The sequence below is a fragment of the Triticum urartu genome, chromosome 6, assembly GCF_003073215.2.
Source record: "Triticum urartu cultivar G1812 chromosome 6, Tu2.1, whole genome shotgun sequence".
Classification (NCBI taxonomy): Eukaryota; Viridiplantae; Streptophyta; class Magnoliopsida; order Poales; family Poaceae; genus Triticum; species Triticum urartu.
In genome coordinates, this window is record NC_053027.1 from 14,770,861 (window position 1) to 14,789,599 (window position 18,739).

The 18,739-nt window shown below is 49.2% G+C and overlaps 2 protein-coding genes across 2 annotated transcripts; both read right to left on the minus strand.

Moving 5' to 3' along the window:
• Positions 1 to 1,969: 1,969 nt before the first annotated feature.
• Positions 1,970 to 3,815, minus strand: LOC125515837 (high-affinity nitrate transporter 2.1-like). The gene has a single exon (XM_048681337.1). It carries the CDS (start codon positions 3,695 to 3,697, stop codon positions 2,168 to 2,170), a length of 1,530 nt encoding a protein of 509 aa, XP_048537294.1. The 5' UTR covers positions 3,698 to 3,815; the 3' UTR covers positions 1,970 to 2,167.
• Positions 3,816 to 16,656: 12,841 nt separating this feature from the next.
• LOC125516057 (high-affinity nitrate transporter 2.1-like) lies at positions 16,657 to 18,393 on the minus strand. The gene has a single exon (XM_048681543.1). It carries the CDS (start codon positions 18,308 to 18,310, stop codon positions 16,784 to 16,786), a length of 1,527 nt encoding a protein of 508 aa, XP_048537500.1. The 5' UTR covers positions 18,311 to 18,393; the 3' UTR covers positions 16,657 to 16,783.
• Between the last annotated feature and the right edge of the window lie 346 nt (positions 18,394 to 18,739).

Below are 18,739 nucleotides of genomic sequence, written 5' to 3' on the forward strand. Positions count from 1 at the left end.
GGGGGCGTATCCAGTTGGCGTGCAACAAATGACATGGAATCGTCGAGGAGGTCGCGGCTCGCCCGGAGAGCGGCGCCAGCGTTGAGGATCAGGTACGCACGCCGTTCGCCCGCATCTCTTCGTCGTCAACGCCCGCCGCCCGCCAACTGTTTGTTCCTCCGCGCAGCTGCTGCGTATGTTCACCATGTATCGGCGCGACAACCAAGACGCCGACTTCAAGCACCTCCACGTCTACAAGCGCATTGACAAGTGCGAGAAGTGGGCGGAAGTCCGACGTGCCCTCGACAAGGCCAAGGAGACATACAAGCCGGACGCGACGACTCCGGCCGCGTCAGAGGGGCGGCCGGACGGCCACAAATTGGCAAAGAAGGGGAAAAACGCCGACGCAACAACCACGCGAGTGCAAGAGTCCATCGAGCATTGCATCGCCGACGCCCAGGCCCGGGCCGTCCTACGTGAAGAGAAGACCGAGGCGCGGTGGTCGTCGCTGATGACGAACAGCGCCATCAAGCTCGACCTGCTCCGGACCAACGTCGACCTGCTCCGGACCAACGTCGCCGTGAAGAAGAGGAACACCGACATGGCTTTTTTGAATGGCGGGGCGGACATGCTCCAGAGCAACGACGAGTAGCTCAGGGCGTGGTACATGGCGGAGCGCGGCCTCATCCTGAACCAGATGCAGACGGCAATGCCGACGACACCGACGACGCCGGCTCCTGCGCCCACGGCCACACGGACGCCAAGCCCGAACGACGCCTCTACATCGCCGCCCTGCAGCACCGAAGCCGCGCCGACACAGCCCAGCACCGAAGCAGCTCCGACACCGCCGAGCCCGCGCACGCCGACTCCGCCAACGCCTGGAGCCGACCCCGCCGAGTGATTTGTTGCGCACGCGAACTTGCGGCATGCGGCGCTCTGTTTTTTGTAACGCCAGACTACGTCCGATCGCCGGATTTGTGGCGTCTTTTGTGAGCGGGAACGACCTAGTTCAAATTTCTGCAATCCTGGGCCGGCGCTTGGGGGCGTGGCTGGGAGCTAGGTCGCCCCCAGGGGCCGAACTAGCGCCGGCATGCCCCCAGGCCGCTCTATTTATTTGACCTGGGGGCCGAACGGCTGAAGATGCCCTGAGTTCTCCATACGCTTCCATAGCAACCACACCGTACCGCCGTACGCTTGTATTTCTAAGATAGAGACTTGTGGAGCTAGCGGGAGTAAAATGTTTCAATTGTTATATACTTTGGGCTTTTGGTGAAGTAAGTACAAGGAGGTGGAGCCTAGAAAACAAGATCACTGCACGTGCATGGAAATGGAACGGCTGATGAGAGTTCATCTCTCTTAATAGCAACAAGCAACAATTTACAGAAAGAGACATATATGTAGACTATGTACTCTCACTCCAATTCGAGGCCCAAATATTGTGGAGCAGAGCTTACAGTTACACACTGATCCAATATTGGAGTAATTTAGTACTAGCTAGTTTGGAAGCACCAACAAATTCAGTGGGATATATTATGGATCTCTCCGTGTAAACTCCGTGTTCGATTCTTTTTATCTAATAACACCGCGTTAAAGTGGCATTGCCATGCAACTGAAGTCTAACCATTACTACATAAAGTACCAAGAGCTGTCTAGCTAGTGACAGAAGGTGTATTCTATTTCGGCAGGTGGCTTTACTAGCTAGCTGGAGTAAACAAGTTTAGGGGACCAGCAACCTCATTGACCAATGTGTTAGTTAACGAGTAGCGGCTCTCTAGCATTTGGTGTGTGACATACAGACATGTGATATTGTATATAATTGATATAATACTCTAAAGTCACCGTCGGTTGCCAAAGCCGCTATATCGGACAAGGAAAAATAGCAGTCCAAGTTGCAAGACTCAATCAGCACAAGCGCACACAAGTGCAATGAAAATTAAGGAGACACAGTACGCAAGAACGATGAATGTTCACATATGAACTCTTCTCATAACATATTACAAAGCCCCTATTGCAGACTAAGGCCTCCTCCAATGGGATTTTGGATAGGCACCCAAAAAGTCACGCGATGTGGGTATGAAGCATACCACAACGTCCTGATGGGGTGCACCACCTCGATCCCAGGGGCATGTACATACACATATATACTATGTATACGTGTGGTATACACTAAGGTAAAAGGAGTGAAGGCTTATACGTGCTGGGGCGTGTTGTTAGGTGGGCTGCAAGGTACTGCCAGGATGGCATTGCGTTTGCCGCGCTCTGAGACACTGTTCTCGGCGAACTTGAGGCCGGCAAGGTGGAGGCCCTTGCTCTTCTCCCCCTCTGTCCACTCAGCACCGTAGTAGTCCTCCTCGGTGGCGTCGGCGCTGGGAGGAAGGAGCATAGATCCCCACTGCGGGAAGTGCACAAGCGTGATGGGGAGTGTGCACACCATGATCATAATACCCATGTACTGCAGTCCTTTGCCGGTGGTGTACTGTGATGACGTAAAGAAGAGGAACTGTGTCAGCCCACCACCGACATTACCGCCTGCGCCGCTCATGCCAGAGATGAGGCCGAGGGAGCGTCGGGAGACGAAAGGGATGACACCGTAGACCGCACCACATGCAGCCTCGACGCAGATGGAGTAGAGGACCATGCAAGTGACGGAGGTGGGCAGACTTGATGCACGGCCAAGACAAATGCAGAAGACTCCACCAGCTGTTTGGAGGATCCAGATGTTCCAGAGACGGGCACGCATGCCGAAGTAGCGGGCACCAAGGTCGGAGAGGTAGCCTCCCATTGGTCGTGCGAAGATATTGGCCAAGCCAAAGCTAGCAGCGATGGTGCCGGCAGCACGGAGGTCGAGGTGGAAGCTGTCGTAGTAGTACTCGGCTATCACGTTGTTGGTGGTGAGCTCGACGCCCATGCAGTAGCCATAGATGAAGACGAAGATCCATGTACGGTAGTTGGTGACGGCGCCACACAGAACATTGGAGAACTTATCCTTGTTCATGTTTCCATTCTTCTGCAGGCTCCTCAAGTTGCCATCCGGAAGGTCTTGCCCCATGGTGAGCACAAGCAAGCCCATCACCACCAACATCATTCCTGGCACGAAATATGCAATGCGCCATGCTGTGAAGCGTGTTGCACCACATGCCAAGATGCCGTCAAAGACGAGAGGCATGATGAGCTGTGTGGCACCGCCGCCCATGTCACCCCACCCCGCCGTCAAGCCACCGACCGTCCCGATGATCTTACTATTGAACATGGTACTAATCCAGTACTGACATGACACAAAGGTGGCAAGAGAGACACCAATAAGGAACCGGATAGTGATGTATCCTCCAGGACCATCGATGACTGACATGCAGAACACCGCTGGTGCGGAGAGCATGACAAGGAAGGCACAGCCATAACGCGGGCCGAGAAGGTCGCAGATGGCGCCCATGGCTAGCCTTGAAAAGATGGCGCCGGAGACGGAGGCGACCCCGGCGTTGCCAATGTCGGCCTTGGTGAGGTTGAGGTTGTCGCGGATGATGGGGATGAGCGGCGCAGCGGCGAAGGTGGAGACAACGCAGGTGAAGAAGGACATCCATCCGAGATGGAAGGCACGCATGTGTGGGTTGCCGAAGGAGAAGATCTTGATGGACTTGGCCTTGTGCTCAGAGTCCACTGGCAGCGAGAAGTTGATGGGCGCCGCGGTGGCGGTGGCCGGGGAGCCGACCTCCGTTTCCATATCTTCTTGTGTTGAGGCTGGAAGAGGGCTTCCGCTTTGCTTGCTCCTTGGAGCTGAGCTGAACTGTGGACTAGGGGAGGCCAGAGGTAGCTGACTACAAAGGTGGCTCTAGCTATCAAGGTTGTAACGCTTGTGTTTCTGCTCGAGAGACTACACGAAGGTATGTATTTATAGACCAAGAGAGTAGCTTCGGTTTGGCATATTCGCTGGCATATGCTGCTCGCGTTTCCTTTGTCTTGTTTCGGCTCAAATTAAACATAGTTTAGTAAACACTTGTTGCAACGATCGTACATCTGTTCTGTTCAACTTATCACGGCTGCCAAACTACTTATATGATATGAATATATATGCTATGCAGGTCATTAATTGTACCAGTGCAAAAGAGTTGACACTGTTGGGTTTATTCGATCTGACTGCAGAACTTGCAGGCTGAGATATTCCTACGCCAACTGTAAATTACGAGCTCTTTCTTTTTGCAAAGATGTAGTACAGATATAAGAGTTGACTCTACTAACTGCAGAGCTAGCTACAGTACGTGTTGTGTTGCTGAAAACTGTGCAAAGAGTTGACTCTGGACAATAGCCTATCACATTTGTGCTTGCGCACATGTAGGTACCAGTAATATCCTGTGAGTATGGTGTTGTAAAAATAACCAAGGTCCTTTCTTAGAAAAGAAGGAAGACCCCGGGCCTTTGCATCTCAGTGATGCATGCAGCCAATTTATTAATTATTCATTAAAATCTTACAAAGTAATACATCAGTACGTATGAAACCACCATCTTGACAACATGTGTCGCTACTCCTATCCACTAGATGAATGAGCGCCGACAGTCCGAGCCGAATACCAAACAGACCTAGCACCATATATAGCTTAACATCTAAAACTGGAGGCCCCAACCAAGACACATTACCGGGTCTGGGGCACACACTAGTCCAGCACACTCTTAGAGGCTGCCGCCACCCTCTTTCACCGATCGATCTTTAGAGTTGTTCTGGCGCATCAACCTTGCCAGGCCTAGCTGACGTCGACGCCATCACGACGCCAGACAACACCTCCATCCCGCGCTCATCCATCATCAAGTGCCCACCAACGAGACCCCGCTGCTCCATGCCTCCGAGACACGCCGTTGTCGACGTGCTAGATGCCACGCCACTCCTCCTTCGCGAACACCACCTGCTGCCACTCGTCCCATCCCATCCGCCTACAGTTCCTCTAACCGAGCACCCGAATGCCCCAGGCGGCGCCTACAAGAAGGGCACGACACACACAGTGCCGCCGTCGTCCAATCTGAGGAAATTTTGGGTTTTCACCCGGGCATGGGGTCAGGATGGAGGGTAGCAACCTCGACGGCACCTGCAAGGAGGAGAATGACGACCTTGGTCGTCGCCACCGTCTGGATGAGCGAGTCATCCAGAGTTTTCTCCAGTCGGATGTCACCTCTACCAGCTCCCGCGAATGCACCGAGGCCGATGACCGGGATCACAAGCCACTAAGTGCAACAGGAGAGAGCCTACAGTGGGGAGGAGATCCACCAGCAACTCACCGCCCACGCGGTCAAGATGCCGTCCATCCACCACCTGCGAGGGCCGCCATCCGAGGGTGCCGTTGCTATGCCTACCAGGGCAGCCGCCCAAGGTCCAGATTCCTCTGTGATGACCGAAGCGACGAGATCCGCCCACGCCATTGCCCAAGCCCGCCGCCGGGAGCCGGCACACTGATGGAAGACCCACACCCCAAGGATTTGGGCGCCCATGCACTGCCGCAAGCCCGCCACCATCGGAAATCGTCGTGGCGTCAGGAGGGCCGCACCCTGCGGATCAGGGCGCCCACACCGCCCGTGGATTCGGGGTATGGAGGAGAGGCCCTCCGCTGCCGTCATCGCACGCATGGGCTTTGCCCGGCGCCGATCACCGGCAGCTGCAGAGGGAGAGGTGGGCGATGGGGGAGGGCTAGATGGCAGCGACTGAGACCTCCCGTGTCGCCTACGAGGGCGGGGGACGACGCGAGGGTGGATAGGACAAGTGTTTGCCTCTGAGTTCGTGAGAGCGGATAGGACCAAGTGTTTGCCTCTGAGTTTGCGAGAGCGGATAGGACCAAGTGTTGTAAAAATAATCAAGATCTAGCTTGCGGCTTAGCTCGTACTCAAGATTAGCTCAAGTTTAGGAGAGGACCAGTTGACCAAAGTAAGTTTTGAGGACGCTGCGTTAGTGAAGGCGAACGATGTAGAACTAATAACTTGCAAGTAATAATATGGCGACTTGTCAGCTAACCTAAGATATTCGATGAGCTTATCAGGGTTGCCAAGCTTTTGTATATGGTTGAGCTTATCAAGTGCTAGCCAACCAAACGTGTATAACTCCTATGTATACGACCAGGTACGAAAATCACCACATGAGAGAGTACGGATCAATGTTGCGTTGGTACCTCGTCATCGATATCCTTACGCAAACTGGATCGATCCGTCCTTATACTGGCTGGCATTGAGATCTATCTGGAGATCGATCGTCAAGATACGTATCATGTTTCACCTTATTAATTTATCAGAGCAGGTTAACCAGCCGAGTCAGCAGTACGTGTACTGTTGCATGCACGTCGTGTAGCTAGCTAGCTGAGTAAGTCCACGACGTGTTTTCCGTGCGTGATTCCCGCCCTGTGTGAAAGTCAAATTTGTTAGCTTGAGTCAGTCAGTGCACATGCATGCACGTTGAATCCAAGAACACCTTACGTGCGTACGGAACAGACCATGTCTTTCCAAGAAAGACGCAATAGATCATTTATTCCCGGCCGTCAGATTTCGAAAAAAGGTTCCTCACTTTGTATTTCAAAGCAACCGACCGATACAACCAATGATAGGTGCTAGGACAGAAGCAGCATAGTCACGTTCAAAAGAAACGGAAGAGAAAATACAAAAGAAAGGAATGACAACAGAGTCGGATCAACGAAAACAACAATGATCCGCGACCGTTGCGCCCTCCAAAAATACCACCACACTCCTAGTGTTTCGGACCCACGCATACCAAGCAACACCTTCAAGAAGGAACACAAATGATGACGAAGCTGTTGCCCGGACAGGTCCTAGGGTTTCCCCCGGTACGCAAGGGGGAGTGGATGAGGGGGATACCCGATGTCCTTCAGGAAGGAACGACGGCGCCCAATGGCGTCGCTGCATCGGTGCCGGCCAAGCCAACAAGGATTTCTTCCGTCCACCACACACCCACCACCTCGACCGATCCGTCACGCTCCACCAAACTCGCCGTCCATCCATCATGTGCCACCACGGTCTTGGAGCCACCACCGCCGTATCTCCATGGGGATCGAAGCGGGACCGGCGGATTGAGAGGAAGCAACTGGGAACAAGGAGCGGCAAAGTCCGCCGCCACGTGGGAGGGAACCACCTCCACCGCCATCGGCGGTTACCGACCGGATGCACCAAGAGGAGCACACCAGGCACATAGGCCCGACCGAGCTTGAAATGGCTTGTGAAAGCTCCCGTCGCCGCGCTGCAGTAGGCGTGCCACCGTCTCCACAACCTCCTGCACGAGCCGCATCTCCGTCCATCAGAGCCGTCACAGGAGAGGCCCGAGCCAGGCCCGCCCAGATCCAATTCAGGGCCCCTAAGAGCCCAAATTGTAATGCGATGATGTAAAAGTGCCACTAACTAGCGAAAAAAAAGTGTCTTTAGAAGTAACTTGCCATGGATTTTGCTTACGCACGGTTAACCAATCGCCAAAAGAGTTTAGGGAACACAAGTTGAGTGAGTGGTAACTAAAAAATCTTGGCGGTGAAAGTGAGAGGTATCGATCAAGTGGACGTTTATAATTGTAGGTGCACCGTACAAGAACAGTTGACTCTTGAAAATCACCAGCACATGCAACTGTACGGTGGCTGGCTGGCTGCGTCTTCATCACTGCAAAAGGTCAAAAGTCAGGCTCCGTTCATTATGGGCACCGTTCTGTTCTCCGCCGTTGAGCTTACATATCTCTGGGCTGCTGAACGACTTATACCAGATAAGCTATATATATTTGATGGGACTGCACGTTAGGCCATTAAGTGCATGCACAGTTGTTGCAGGTACAGAGCCGTGCAAAGAGTTGACACTGCGTATTCAAGGCTTATTCTCTGATTCCATCTGGCTGCAAAATGGAGTACTACTGAGCTAACTACAAAAAACGGACGAATTAACAACTTGTTAGTTGCAGCGGTTGCACATGCAAGAGCATGGCCGGTGGTGCCTGCAGGTTTCTCCGTTAATCAGTTGGTTCAGTTGGCACCAAGAACTAGTTTAGCCAGGGACACGCATCATGTGTGCTTCTTGTTACAAAAACTAGTTTAGCAGTCTGCTCGATCATTGAGCAAAATTGGAGAAAGTAGGAGTACTCCAACAAAAGGTAGCCAAGTAGTACTGCAACACGAATGTAGCCAGGTTGCAACTTGCACAAGTCTGGCCATATGGGTGCGCCGCGAGACCCGGCTTTCCTCAAGCAAGTGTCCTAGATGAAGGTACTGGAGAAAAAAGTCAATGTACAAAAAAAATGTAATGCTGATTTCGTTTTGACAAAAATGCAATGCCGATTTTGCATGAAAACTTCTGTGAAAAATGAAATTACGAGCAAGGTGTGGTTTAAACGATGACACACGGATCACCTTCGATGTGCACCATGTGTACCCACTACTTCGGACCGAGGATGGTGAACAACCTAAGGATCGACCAAGACCCAACTCCAAGCATCCCAGCCGGCAATGAAAAATCCAGAGTCCAGAAATTGTCGACTTAACCAATGTCAATCATATCAATTATAGAGGAGGGTGGACCACGATTGACACTCTCAAAGCAATAGAGCCGCGGGGAAGGGGGCGGTATAGAAAGTGTGATGGTGGTACCACCTCCCCACACAACAGCAACGATTGCAACATGTGGTTTTAATGTTTCTACCGGCAGAGAATGGGAGCTTGGAGGAAAGAAATTGAAGTTATCGCCTGTTGACTTCCACGACTGTCCATGATGCATCGTGTGACTAAATACGTCTGCAATAACATCGATCGTCAATCCTTAGGTGCCTACTAACGGCAGGGTTCCCTATGACCTGCGTCGTCGTGCATGTCTCATGACACCTAACTCATGTTGCTCCAGGGGCGGAGCCAGCACCCAGCTACCCTGGGCACTTGCCCGGGCTCGATGCGTTGGCGATGTTGTAAGACGTCCTATTTTAACTTGGCACATCCGCCTGTACGTCGTGGTTTCCCGGGCAAAATTGTTTTGGGCTTTTCTCAGTAGTGGGCTTCGTGAGAACTAGCGATGGACCTTGGCCTAGAAAGCCCCAAGCGAGGAGAGCCTGTTCGTTTATTCGATAGGTAGATCGCTGCAACTCCCAGGCTTTTCGGCTGTTCACCCCACGACTGCCGGCGACTGGTAGCGGCGCTAGGCTGGGCGGCTGGGCATGTTGCTGCCAACGGGGATGCTAGCGACTCGATCCAGGCAGGAATGGCATGCAACCTCCACTACTCATCCTGTCCCTCGTGATTAGGTAAATTTGCAAACCTAATCTGGCCATCCGAGTAATAGATTTTTTTTCTGAAAATCTGAGTAATAGACTTGGGGCTTAAATTTGATGTTTGTACGTGGGGAAGCCTAGTGTGTGATTTAGAGGTTTTTTTCTTAATAGCTGATTGTTAAGTTTAAATTTTGGAGAAGCTGAGGTTTTTGGTTAATAATAGAACAAGCGCTCACAACCTGTTTTATCTATTCCCACATTGATATACCAGTCCTAGAAAATCGTTATGGATAGAAGGTCCGTAGAAGTGGAAGTAGGATGACAGGAGAAAAGAATAAGGGGTACTAGAAAAGAAAATTTTGGACTTTCTGCCCACGAAGAAATAGTAGTCGGCCTTTGCGAGGTATGTTGAAACCGAATGTTCATGCTGCATTAATCATGATACCAATGCATGTGCAACCGGAGTTGTTATAAGGGATGAAAAAGGGTAAAGAATCTATTTTAAACAATTGCACAAACCAAACTCACTGCCTGCAGGATGGAGGAAACAAAAGTGTTTTATCTAAGATATCCCACAAGTCCATCCCTTTTCATGAGGACATTCGAGCATCACATTATGTCGAGAGCATCTAGCACAATGTATCTATCTGAGTGCCCCATGAAAAGATTTTCTATCTTGAATCGGCGCAATCAAAATGTGAATGATATGCAACCGGAAACACAAGTATGGTCACACCAGTTCACTTCAAAATTACAATTGTATTTTCACTCCATATTGGTGCAGATTTGTGGTTCAGAAGTTTAAGGCTATTTTACATGTTCTCTATCTGAACACCCGATTGTGATTTCCAAGTTAGACACTTAGGCTGAAGTTTGCCCAGGCTAAACAAAATTTCTAGCTCCGCCACTGTGTTGCTCCAATCTTAACGATGAACCATGGCTGCAGATGCAGCTGAGTTCACTGCTCTCGAGAAGAATGATACTTGGACGCTCGTCCCTCGACTGCATGACATAATGTCATCAGTAGCAATTTGGTATTCACAGAGGTTTGCCGGACCACCCACTATAGTTCCCATAGCCAACTACATGGACAAGGGGAGTCACCAACACTCACTTCACGGAGGCTTGCTGGAGTGAAAACCTTACAGGACCACCGCCTGCCCGTCCAAGATACTGAGCCCCAACGAACTCCACCACTTGACTTCATGGGTGTGGTCGACTAGAGGAACGACGATAAGGTTCTCCTTGTACACCCTAGCACAACAGTAGTCACGTGCCCATGGCGAATCTGGCGAAGAATCGCCAATGATGACATCCCTACATAGTATCGGCTCGATTTGGGGGGGGGGGGGGGGGGGGGGGGCAAGATTATGCGGCAGTCGTCAGCCCACCCCTAGGCACGGAGTACCCTGTAAGCCCCTAGCCATAGCATTGGGACCCCATGTTGGAGCTTGATCGCTAGCCTAGCGAAGAGGTTTCATCTGATATGATGATTGCAGAAAATTCACGACGGGAGCTAGGTTTTACGCTAGACTGGCCATGAGGAGGCGCGGGAGGGACGTTGCTGACTCGTCGCGACCGAGCCGCGAGTGGCTTTGACCTAGAGACACCGACTAAAGACGGCGAGGGAAAGGGGCCTAGGAAAAGAGGGCCATTGGCTGCTGCGGGGTGGGCGCTGCCCGAGAGAGGGGCAATGCGGGAGCGAATGGGTAGGTTTTCGGCCTTGATATATGGAGATAGTCTTCTACACTCTCAAATGGATGCTGGTTGGGTTGGATGGTGAGCTCTCTACCGGTGGTTCATGATCTTTTGTCGTCCAACTTTTATTTATGTGTACTAATTGCCAATTGTGTCGTATTGAAATGTGGAAGTGCCTCAATATGTCGTACATGTAGTTGTACAGTTAGTCCTTTGTCAAATTGTTGGCAAGGTCGAAGCCGACAAAAAGGACATACGTAACTTCCTCAGAGAGATCTGGTTAGCAGGAGTTCTACAAATTTGTCAACGAGTGACTGGCCTCTCGACTGGTTCAAGTTTACTCCTCCAGTAAGCAAATATGCCGAGACAAATTACACCGTGTAACTCCGATGTGGATGTGGACAAACATATAAGGATATACAATCAAACTTTAGGTTTCCGATGACGATACGAAGTTAGACTTTTGATGCACATAGCATGCAACCACCCCGCTCCGTACGCATTCATTTTGTGGCGCAGGATTTTGTTTATGTATCTCGTGTTTCTAAGTTAACAAGCTCTGATTGCACAATGCGATCAGAAACATGTTTATAGAAAACAAAAAATGGTCAAAAGTGGAGATGACACCGAGATTCGTGACCTGTCCCAAATAAATTTGCTAGGCTGCCAATGACAGGCTGCTTGTCTCTATGCATCTTACATATATACACAGCAAACGTACGGTGGTTGCTACGAAAGCGTACGGAGTGCAATATTCTTGCTTCAAATTAAGGTGGGTGATCTAGTATAACCCGAAATCTCATTAGCTGGCATCGAGGTCCGGCATGACAAGTGCATTTTGTCTTAAGCAAGTGTAGAGAGCTGACATCAGCCACGCCATTCAGGAGCAAGTGTATGGATTGGTCACGTACGGCGGTTGATACGGACCGGGTATTCTAAACCTCCAGTCATGGGCAGCTACCATCACTCATGGGCAGCTAGCATGCAAAGAGTTTGCAAGTACGGCCGGTGTAGTACGGTACTTTATGCATTGGTGTTAGCGTTTTTCTTCATGTTTTGTTGCTTAGCTAGTTTACTTAGGTGCTAATAGCTCAGCATATATTGACAAATGTTGGTGAAAGCAATTGGTGTACCAGTTGCCTTGTCATATGTGGATTATGGCCGTACATGCATCACCAGTGCTAAAAGTCCTCAGTCGGTAGGCAAGCAAGTTCTTGGAAGCAACCGTTGTAAGTGCGTCTCAGATAATTTGTGGTAACTATCCATGTTTGTGAAAACGATCGGTAGCGGGCTTTTCAAATTAATGGTGTGACATCTCTCGTATCTGAAGGCGTCACTGTCACGTACAAGTGAAAAGGTCACTCCCAGCGAAAAGAGGACAAAGTTGTGTCGTCGTCGTCCCCCCCCCCCCCCCCCCTAAGATACAATCAAGCGTTTGCATGAAGTGACGTTTAGTTAAAAAAAAATCGAAAAGGGGGATCTCCCCGGCCTCTGCATCAAAACGATGCATACGGCCATCTTATTAACCAAATAACAAAAGGTGCCAACAAGGTTCCAAAGTCTCGAGCCAAACAAAAAGCCAAGGAAAAAAGCAGCTCACACAGAGCAACAGACGGCTAGATACACAAACTAGCCCGAAAAAGATGCCACAACCGGCTGGCTAAAAATAGATAGGGAAACTAATTGCCTATCCTATTACATGACCGCCATCCAAACCGGTTGAAGATATCCCGAGCTACCATCTCCCAACAGATAGATCCAGTAACCAAAAGCTCCCTGGCCTCCATCAGAGTGAGTAGCGACCATGAACGGATCAGTGCCGTAGCTCGGAAAATAACCTGCAAAAAATGAATCCGTGAAGTTCTGTTAAAAACTACATTTTGCAATTCCAGATAGTCCATAACAAGGCGCAAACTCCAACCCGAATATGTCTTGCTAATGCAGGCTCAACCCCATTAAGCCATGTCCCAAATAAAGCATTGACCGAAGTCGGTGGAGTAATATTGAAAGCAATATGGACCGTCCGCCAAAGAACTTTGGCCAACGGGCAATCAAAGAATAGATGTTTAATCGTCTCATCCCGATCACAGAAACTACACCTAGTAGGTCCTGGTCCAATTGCGCTTAATCAAGTTGTCCTTGTTCAAAATAATTTGTTTATGGACAAACCATATAAACACTTTAATTTTTAAAGGAACTTTGACAGCCCAAACATACTTGGAAGTTGGAATAGCATTCGAATTAATAACATCAATATACATTGATTTAACTGTAAATACTCCAGAATCTAGTCACTTCCAGCGCAATATATCGGGTTGGTCAGAACAGGTTGAACCTCCATCAAGTCTCCTAACTAGATGAGCCACTGTTCCAAACGATTGCCCGCTAGACCGCCGAAACTGAATATTAAGGGGAACAGATTGGAATACCGTTGCCACAAACACGTCGTGTCGTTGAGCAATCCGATATAAAGACGGATATTGAATGGCCAAAGGTGATTCACCAAGCCAAGTATCCTCCCAGAAACGTGTAGTCGTACCGTTTCCAATAACAAATTTCGTCCTATTGAACATAGATTGTTTGACTTTCATTAGTCCTTTCCAGAAAGGCGAATCAGTCGGCCTAACTGCGACCTGGGACAATGTTTTAGTCTGGAGGTACTTGCTGCGTAGGATCTGCGCCCACATGGCCTCAGTCCCGGAAGACAGTTTCCACAACCACTTACTAAGAAGGCATCTGTTCTTAACTTCGAGATTTTCAATACCAAGACCCCCTTGGTCTTTCGGTCTACAGATGATGTCCCATTTAGCAAGCCGGTATTTTCTCTTAAGTTCATCACCCTGCCAAAAGAAACGCGATCGATAGAAGTCCAGTCTTTTCCTAACACCAACTGGGACCTCAAAGAAAGATAAGAGAAACATGGGCATACTCGTGAGCACCGAATTAATCAATATCAAGCGCCCTCCGTATGACATGAGCTTACCCTTCCAACAACTCAGTTTTTTCTCAAATCGATCCTCGATGCATTTCCATTCTCTGTTTGTAAGCCTACGATGGTGAATCGGAATACCAAGGTAAGAGAAGGGTAAACTCCCCAACTCGCACCCAAAAAATTGCCTGTAAGACTCCTGGTCATCTTTGGCTCTACCAAAGAAGAACAACTCGCTCTTATGAAAGTTAATCTTTAACCCGGTCAATTGTTCAAATAGGCATAACACTAGCTTCATATTTCTCGCCTTGGCCAAATCATGCTCCATAAAGATGATTGTATCATCGGCGTACTGAAGGATGGAGACACCTCCCTCAACAAGATGAGGTACCAACCCGCCCACTTGACCATTTTCCTTAGCCCTTCCTATCAAAATTGCTAACATATCCACCACAATGTTAAACAGGATAGGGGACATCGGATCTCCTTGTCTTAGGCCTTTATGTGTCTGGAAGTAATGACCTATATCGTCATTCACTTTAATTCCCACACTCCCTTTTTGCGTAAAGGACTCGACCTGTCGGCGCCAGGCTTCATCAAAACCTTTCATACGCAGTGCCTGTTGGAGGAATGACCACTTAACCTTATCGTACGCTTTTTCGAAATCCACCTTAAAAATTACTCCATCTAATTTTTTGGAATGGATTTCATGGAGCGTTTCATGAAGAACAACCACCCCTTCAACGATGTTCCTGTCCGGCATGAAAGCAGTTTGGGATTGCTGCACCACAGACTGCGCAATCTGTGTGAGCCTATTAGTCCCGACCTTGGTGAATATTTTGAAACTAACATTGAGGAGGCAGATCGGTCTGAACTGCTCAATCCTCACAGCATCCATTTTCTTTGGTAGCAAGGTGATAGTTCCAAAATTCAAGTGAAATAAATGAAGCTGTCCAGAGAATACAAAGCTTGCTTTTGATTACAAAGCTTGTATATCTTTCTTCACTTACCTATATGGAGATTCTAAAGCAGAGATCACACGGAGATTAGGTGTCCTCCGTTGAATCTTAGGGCTGCAAACCTAAAATGTTTTTAGATCGACAAGCTATATATGATCATAATATATGATTGGGATTGTTGAGCGAATTGCATGGTTATTTTTCAAGACCCCATATGCCACAAGCATAAAAAAAACAATGGCAATCAGTCCCTTCAGAGCCGCCCAATCGAGATCTAAGTGGTCTCCTACCTCCTTCTTCCTCTAATGGTTTTCCCTATTCATCTTCTTCCTCGTCTGCTTCACAAGATGAAACAAATGATGTGTCTTGGAAAAGAGTCTATTTAAACTCTTTGACTGTGTGTAATAGCATATGTTGTGAAAATTCTGATGCATTTTTCTGGGCACGTCTGATTTTACATAACTTGTTAGCCAGTATATATGAGATCTACCATCGATCCTGTTTTTGCGCTCTAATTCGTACTAGCATCTAATTAAAGTACTTCTATGTTACAGAAGTTTGAAGATACTGCGAAAAGAGTTGACCCTATGGCTGCGAGCACATGCAAGATTGAGTACGATAGTACATCCTGTTTATGATATTCTGGCTGCAAACAACGATCGATGGGTGATCTATAGCCTGAGATCTCATTAGTTTTTGTTTTTATTTTTTGAAATGAAGAGCTCGTTAGTTAGACATCAAGACTGAGATGAGCAATTAATCGCGCATTAAGCAACCTTTCATTATTAGTAAAACAGGTTTAGATGCCTTCATGGCTGTCAGGACACGCATGCAAAAGAGTTGACCGTAGCTACAAACGCATCATTTGATCAGCTGGAAAACTGTACGGTTAGGTACGCGCCTACGCGGTTGCTGTACAAGTTTAATGATCAGTACGCTATTCTGGCTGCAGAGACGTCGGTGGTCTAAAGTCCTAATCCTCCATTAATTGGTATCACTCGACAACAACTATCTACTACTAGGACTCTAGTCTAGCTATATATACAACTGAGGATCTAGAAGAAAAATAGAAATGTTCTACATATTATACAGAAAATACAGTACAATACTAAATCTCTGGCATTACGGCCCGTACACATGCAAGATCATAGAGTAAGTACGGTGTAGGGTGGTTGCTTATATTCGGGCTGCATCGATCAGCGATAGCCTAAAGTTGTTAGCTACTTTTGCTAACTAGCTAGCTACATAAGAAGCTTGCGAAAACGATTGCTAGCTACAAATAGATTTAGTTGTATGCATGTTCTTTCATCCGTCGCCTTCGACGCCAGCTTCCTGGTACTGCACAAGGGCAAGATATACTTGACTAGTTATACTACAACATGTAGGGAGCACTTCCATTTGTTTTTCCTTTTGTGGGAAATTTGAGAGTTTTATTCAACTAATGCATTCCTGTTGCAATCATCCAAGAGGCTGCTGAGCAGGAAGCCTGGAGTCTCATCGAGCCAGTTCTCCGTAAAACGCGGAGTGCAAGCAGACTTCGCACAAAGGTGAGTTGGAAGGTTGGCCGATCGGTACAGATGCTGAATTACAAAAGATTTAAACTGACAAGCTAACTCTTATTTCTTTAAGAGCAGCGCCACCACAGAGCGTGATGTTTTCAGAGGTCGACTAACCAAAGGCAGTCGGTTTCCATTGTCACCAGCTTGAAGCATCAAATATGTGCAAAACTACAAAAGAACGATGAAAATGGATCCACGAGGAATGTGAAGGCACGATACATTTTCTCTTATATCTCATCTCGTAACATATTACAAGACCCTAAATGCATACTACAACCCTCCTCCAAGGGGTTGGGTAAGCGCCCACAAAGTCACGTGGTGTGGAAAATTACACCGTCTTAATAGGGCATCAAAAACCTAGACCCTAGAGGAACATACACGTATGTATACAGTGTATATACATATGCATATATACGTGCACGGTAGGGAGGTAGAAAACCCTCGAGTCTTATACGTGTTGGGGGGTGACGTGAGGTGGGGTGGCAGGTACGGCGAGGATGGCATTGCGTCTGCCACGCTCGGAGACGCTGTTCTCGGCAAACTTGATGATTGCGTTGTGTAGGCCCTTGCTCTTCTCTTCCTCCGTCCACTCGGCAGCGTAGTACTCCTCCTCGGTCGCGCCAGTGGTGGGTGGGAGGAGCATGGAACCCCACTGTGGGAAGTGCACGAGCGCGACGGGAAGAGTGCACGCCATGACCATGATTCCCATGTACTGGAGTCCTTTACCTGTGGAGTACTGCGACGACGTGAAGAAGAGGAACTGTGTGAGCCCGCCACCCACATTACCGCCCGCGCCGCTCATGCCGGAGATGAGGCCGAGGGAGCGCCGAGATACGAAGGGGATGACACCGTAGACGGCACCACACGCAGCCTCGACATAGATGGAGTAAAGGACCATGCATGTGATTGAGGTGGGAAGGGTAGTTGCGCTACCAAGACAGAGGCAGAAGGCTCCGCCGGCGGTCTGGAGGATCCAGATGTTCCAAAGGCGGGCACGCATGCCGAAGTACCGAGCACCGAGGTCGGAGAGGTAGCCACCCATGGGACGCGCGAAGACATTGGCCAAGCCGAAGCACGCGGCTATGGTGCCAGCGACCCGAAGGTCGAGGTGAAAGCTGTCGTAGTAGTACTCGGCGATGACGTTGTTGGTGGTGAGCTCGACGCCCATGCAGTAGCCATAGATGAAGGCGAAGATCCACGTGCGGTAGTTGGTGACGGCGCCACACAGAACATTGGAGAACTTATCCTTGTTCATGTTTCCATTCTTCTGCAGGCTCCTCAAGTTGCCATCCGGAAGGTCTTGCCCCATGGTGAGCACAAGCAACCCCATCACCACCAACATCATTCCCGGCACAAAATAGGCTAGGCGCCATGCCATAAAAGGAGTTGCACCACATGCTAATATGGCATCAAAGACAAGGGGCATGATGAGCTGCGTGGCACCTCCACCCATGTCCCCCCACCCCGCCGTCAAGCCGCCAACCGTCCCGATGATCTTGCTGTTGAACATGGTGCTCACCCAGTACTGGCATGACACAAAGGTGGCAAGTGAGACACCGATGAGGAAGCGGATGGTGATGTATCCGCTAGGACCATCGATGACGGACATGCAAAACACCGCTGGTGCCGAGAGCATGACCAGGAATGCACATCCGTATCGCGGGCCTAGAAGGTCGCAGATGGCGCCCATGGCCAGCCTTGAGAAGATGGCACCGGATACAGAGGCGACCCCGGCGTTGCCGATGTCGGCCTTTGTGAGGTTGAGGTTGTCGCGAATGATGGGGATGAGTGGCGCGGCAGCGAAGGTGGAGACAACGCAGGTGAAGAAGGACATCCATCCGAGATGGAAGACGCGCATGTGTGGATTGCCAAAGGAGAAGATCTTGATAGACTTGGCCTTGTGCTCAGAGTCCACCGGCAGCAAGAAGTTGATGGGCGCTGGGGTGGTGGGAGTGGAGGCGACCTCCATTTCCATATCCTCTTGTGCTGAGGGAGGAAAGCTTCTTCTTCCTTGCTCCTTGGAGCTCTCAGAGCTGCAATGTGCTCTGAGAGACAACTGCTTAGCTAGCTGACTCTCTAGTTTGTAATGGTTGTGTTTGTGCTCGAAAAGATGAGAAGGATACATGTATTTATAGCATGCTTGAACCACTTCAGTTTGGCATATTCTTTGGCATATGCTCCCGACGTTTCCTATCGTCTAGATCGTTCCAGTATTCCATTCATTTTCCTTGAGTTGCTCAAATTAATGCACACCATCACTCCATTAGTTATATGTTTGACGTTCTCCTCTGATTCTTAATTTGTGTGTTTGTCCAACTAATGAAGAGATTCACAAGGATCGTACATCTGTCTTGTTGAACTTATCAGGGCTGTCAAGCTACTTATATGGAGATAATATATATGC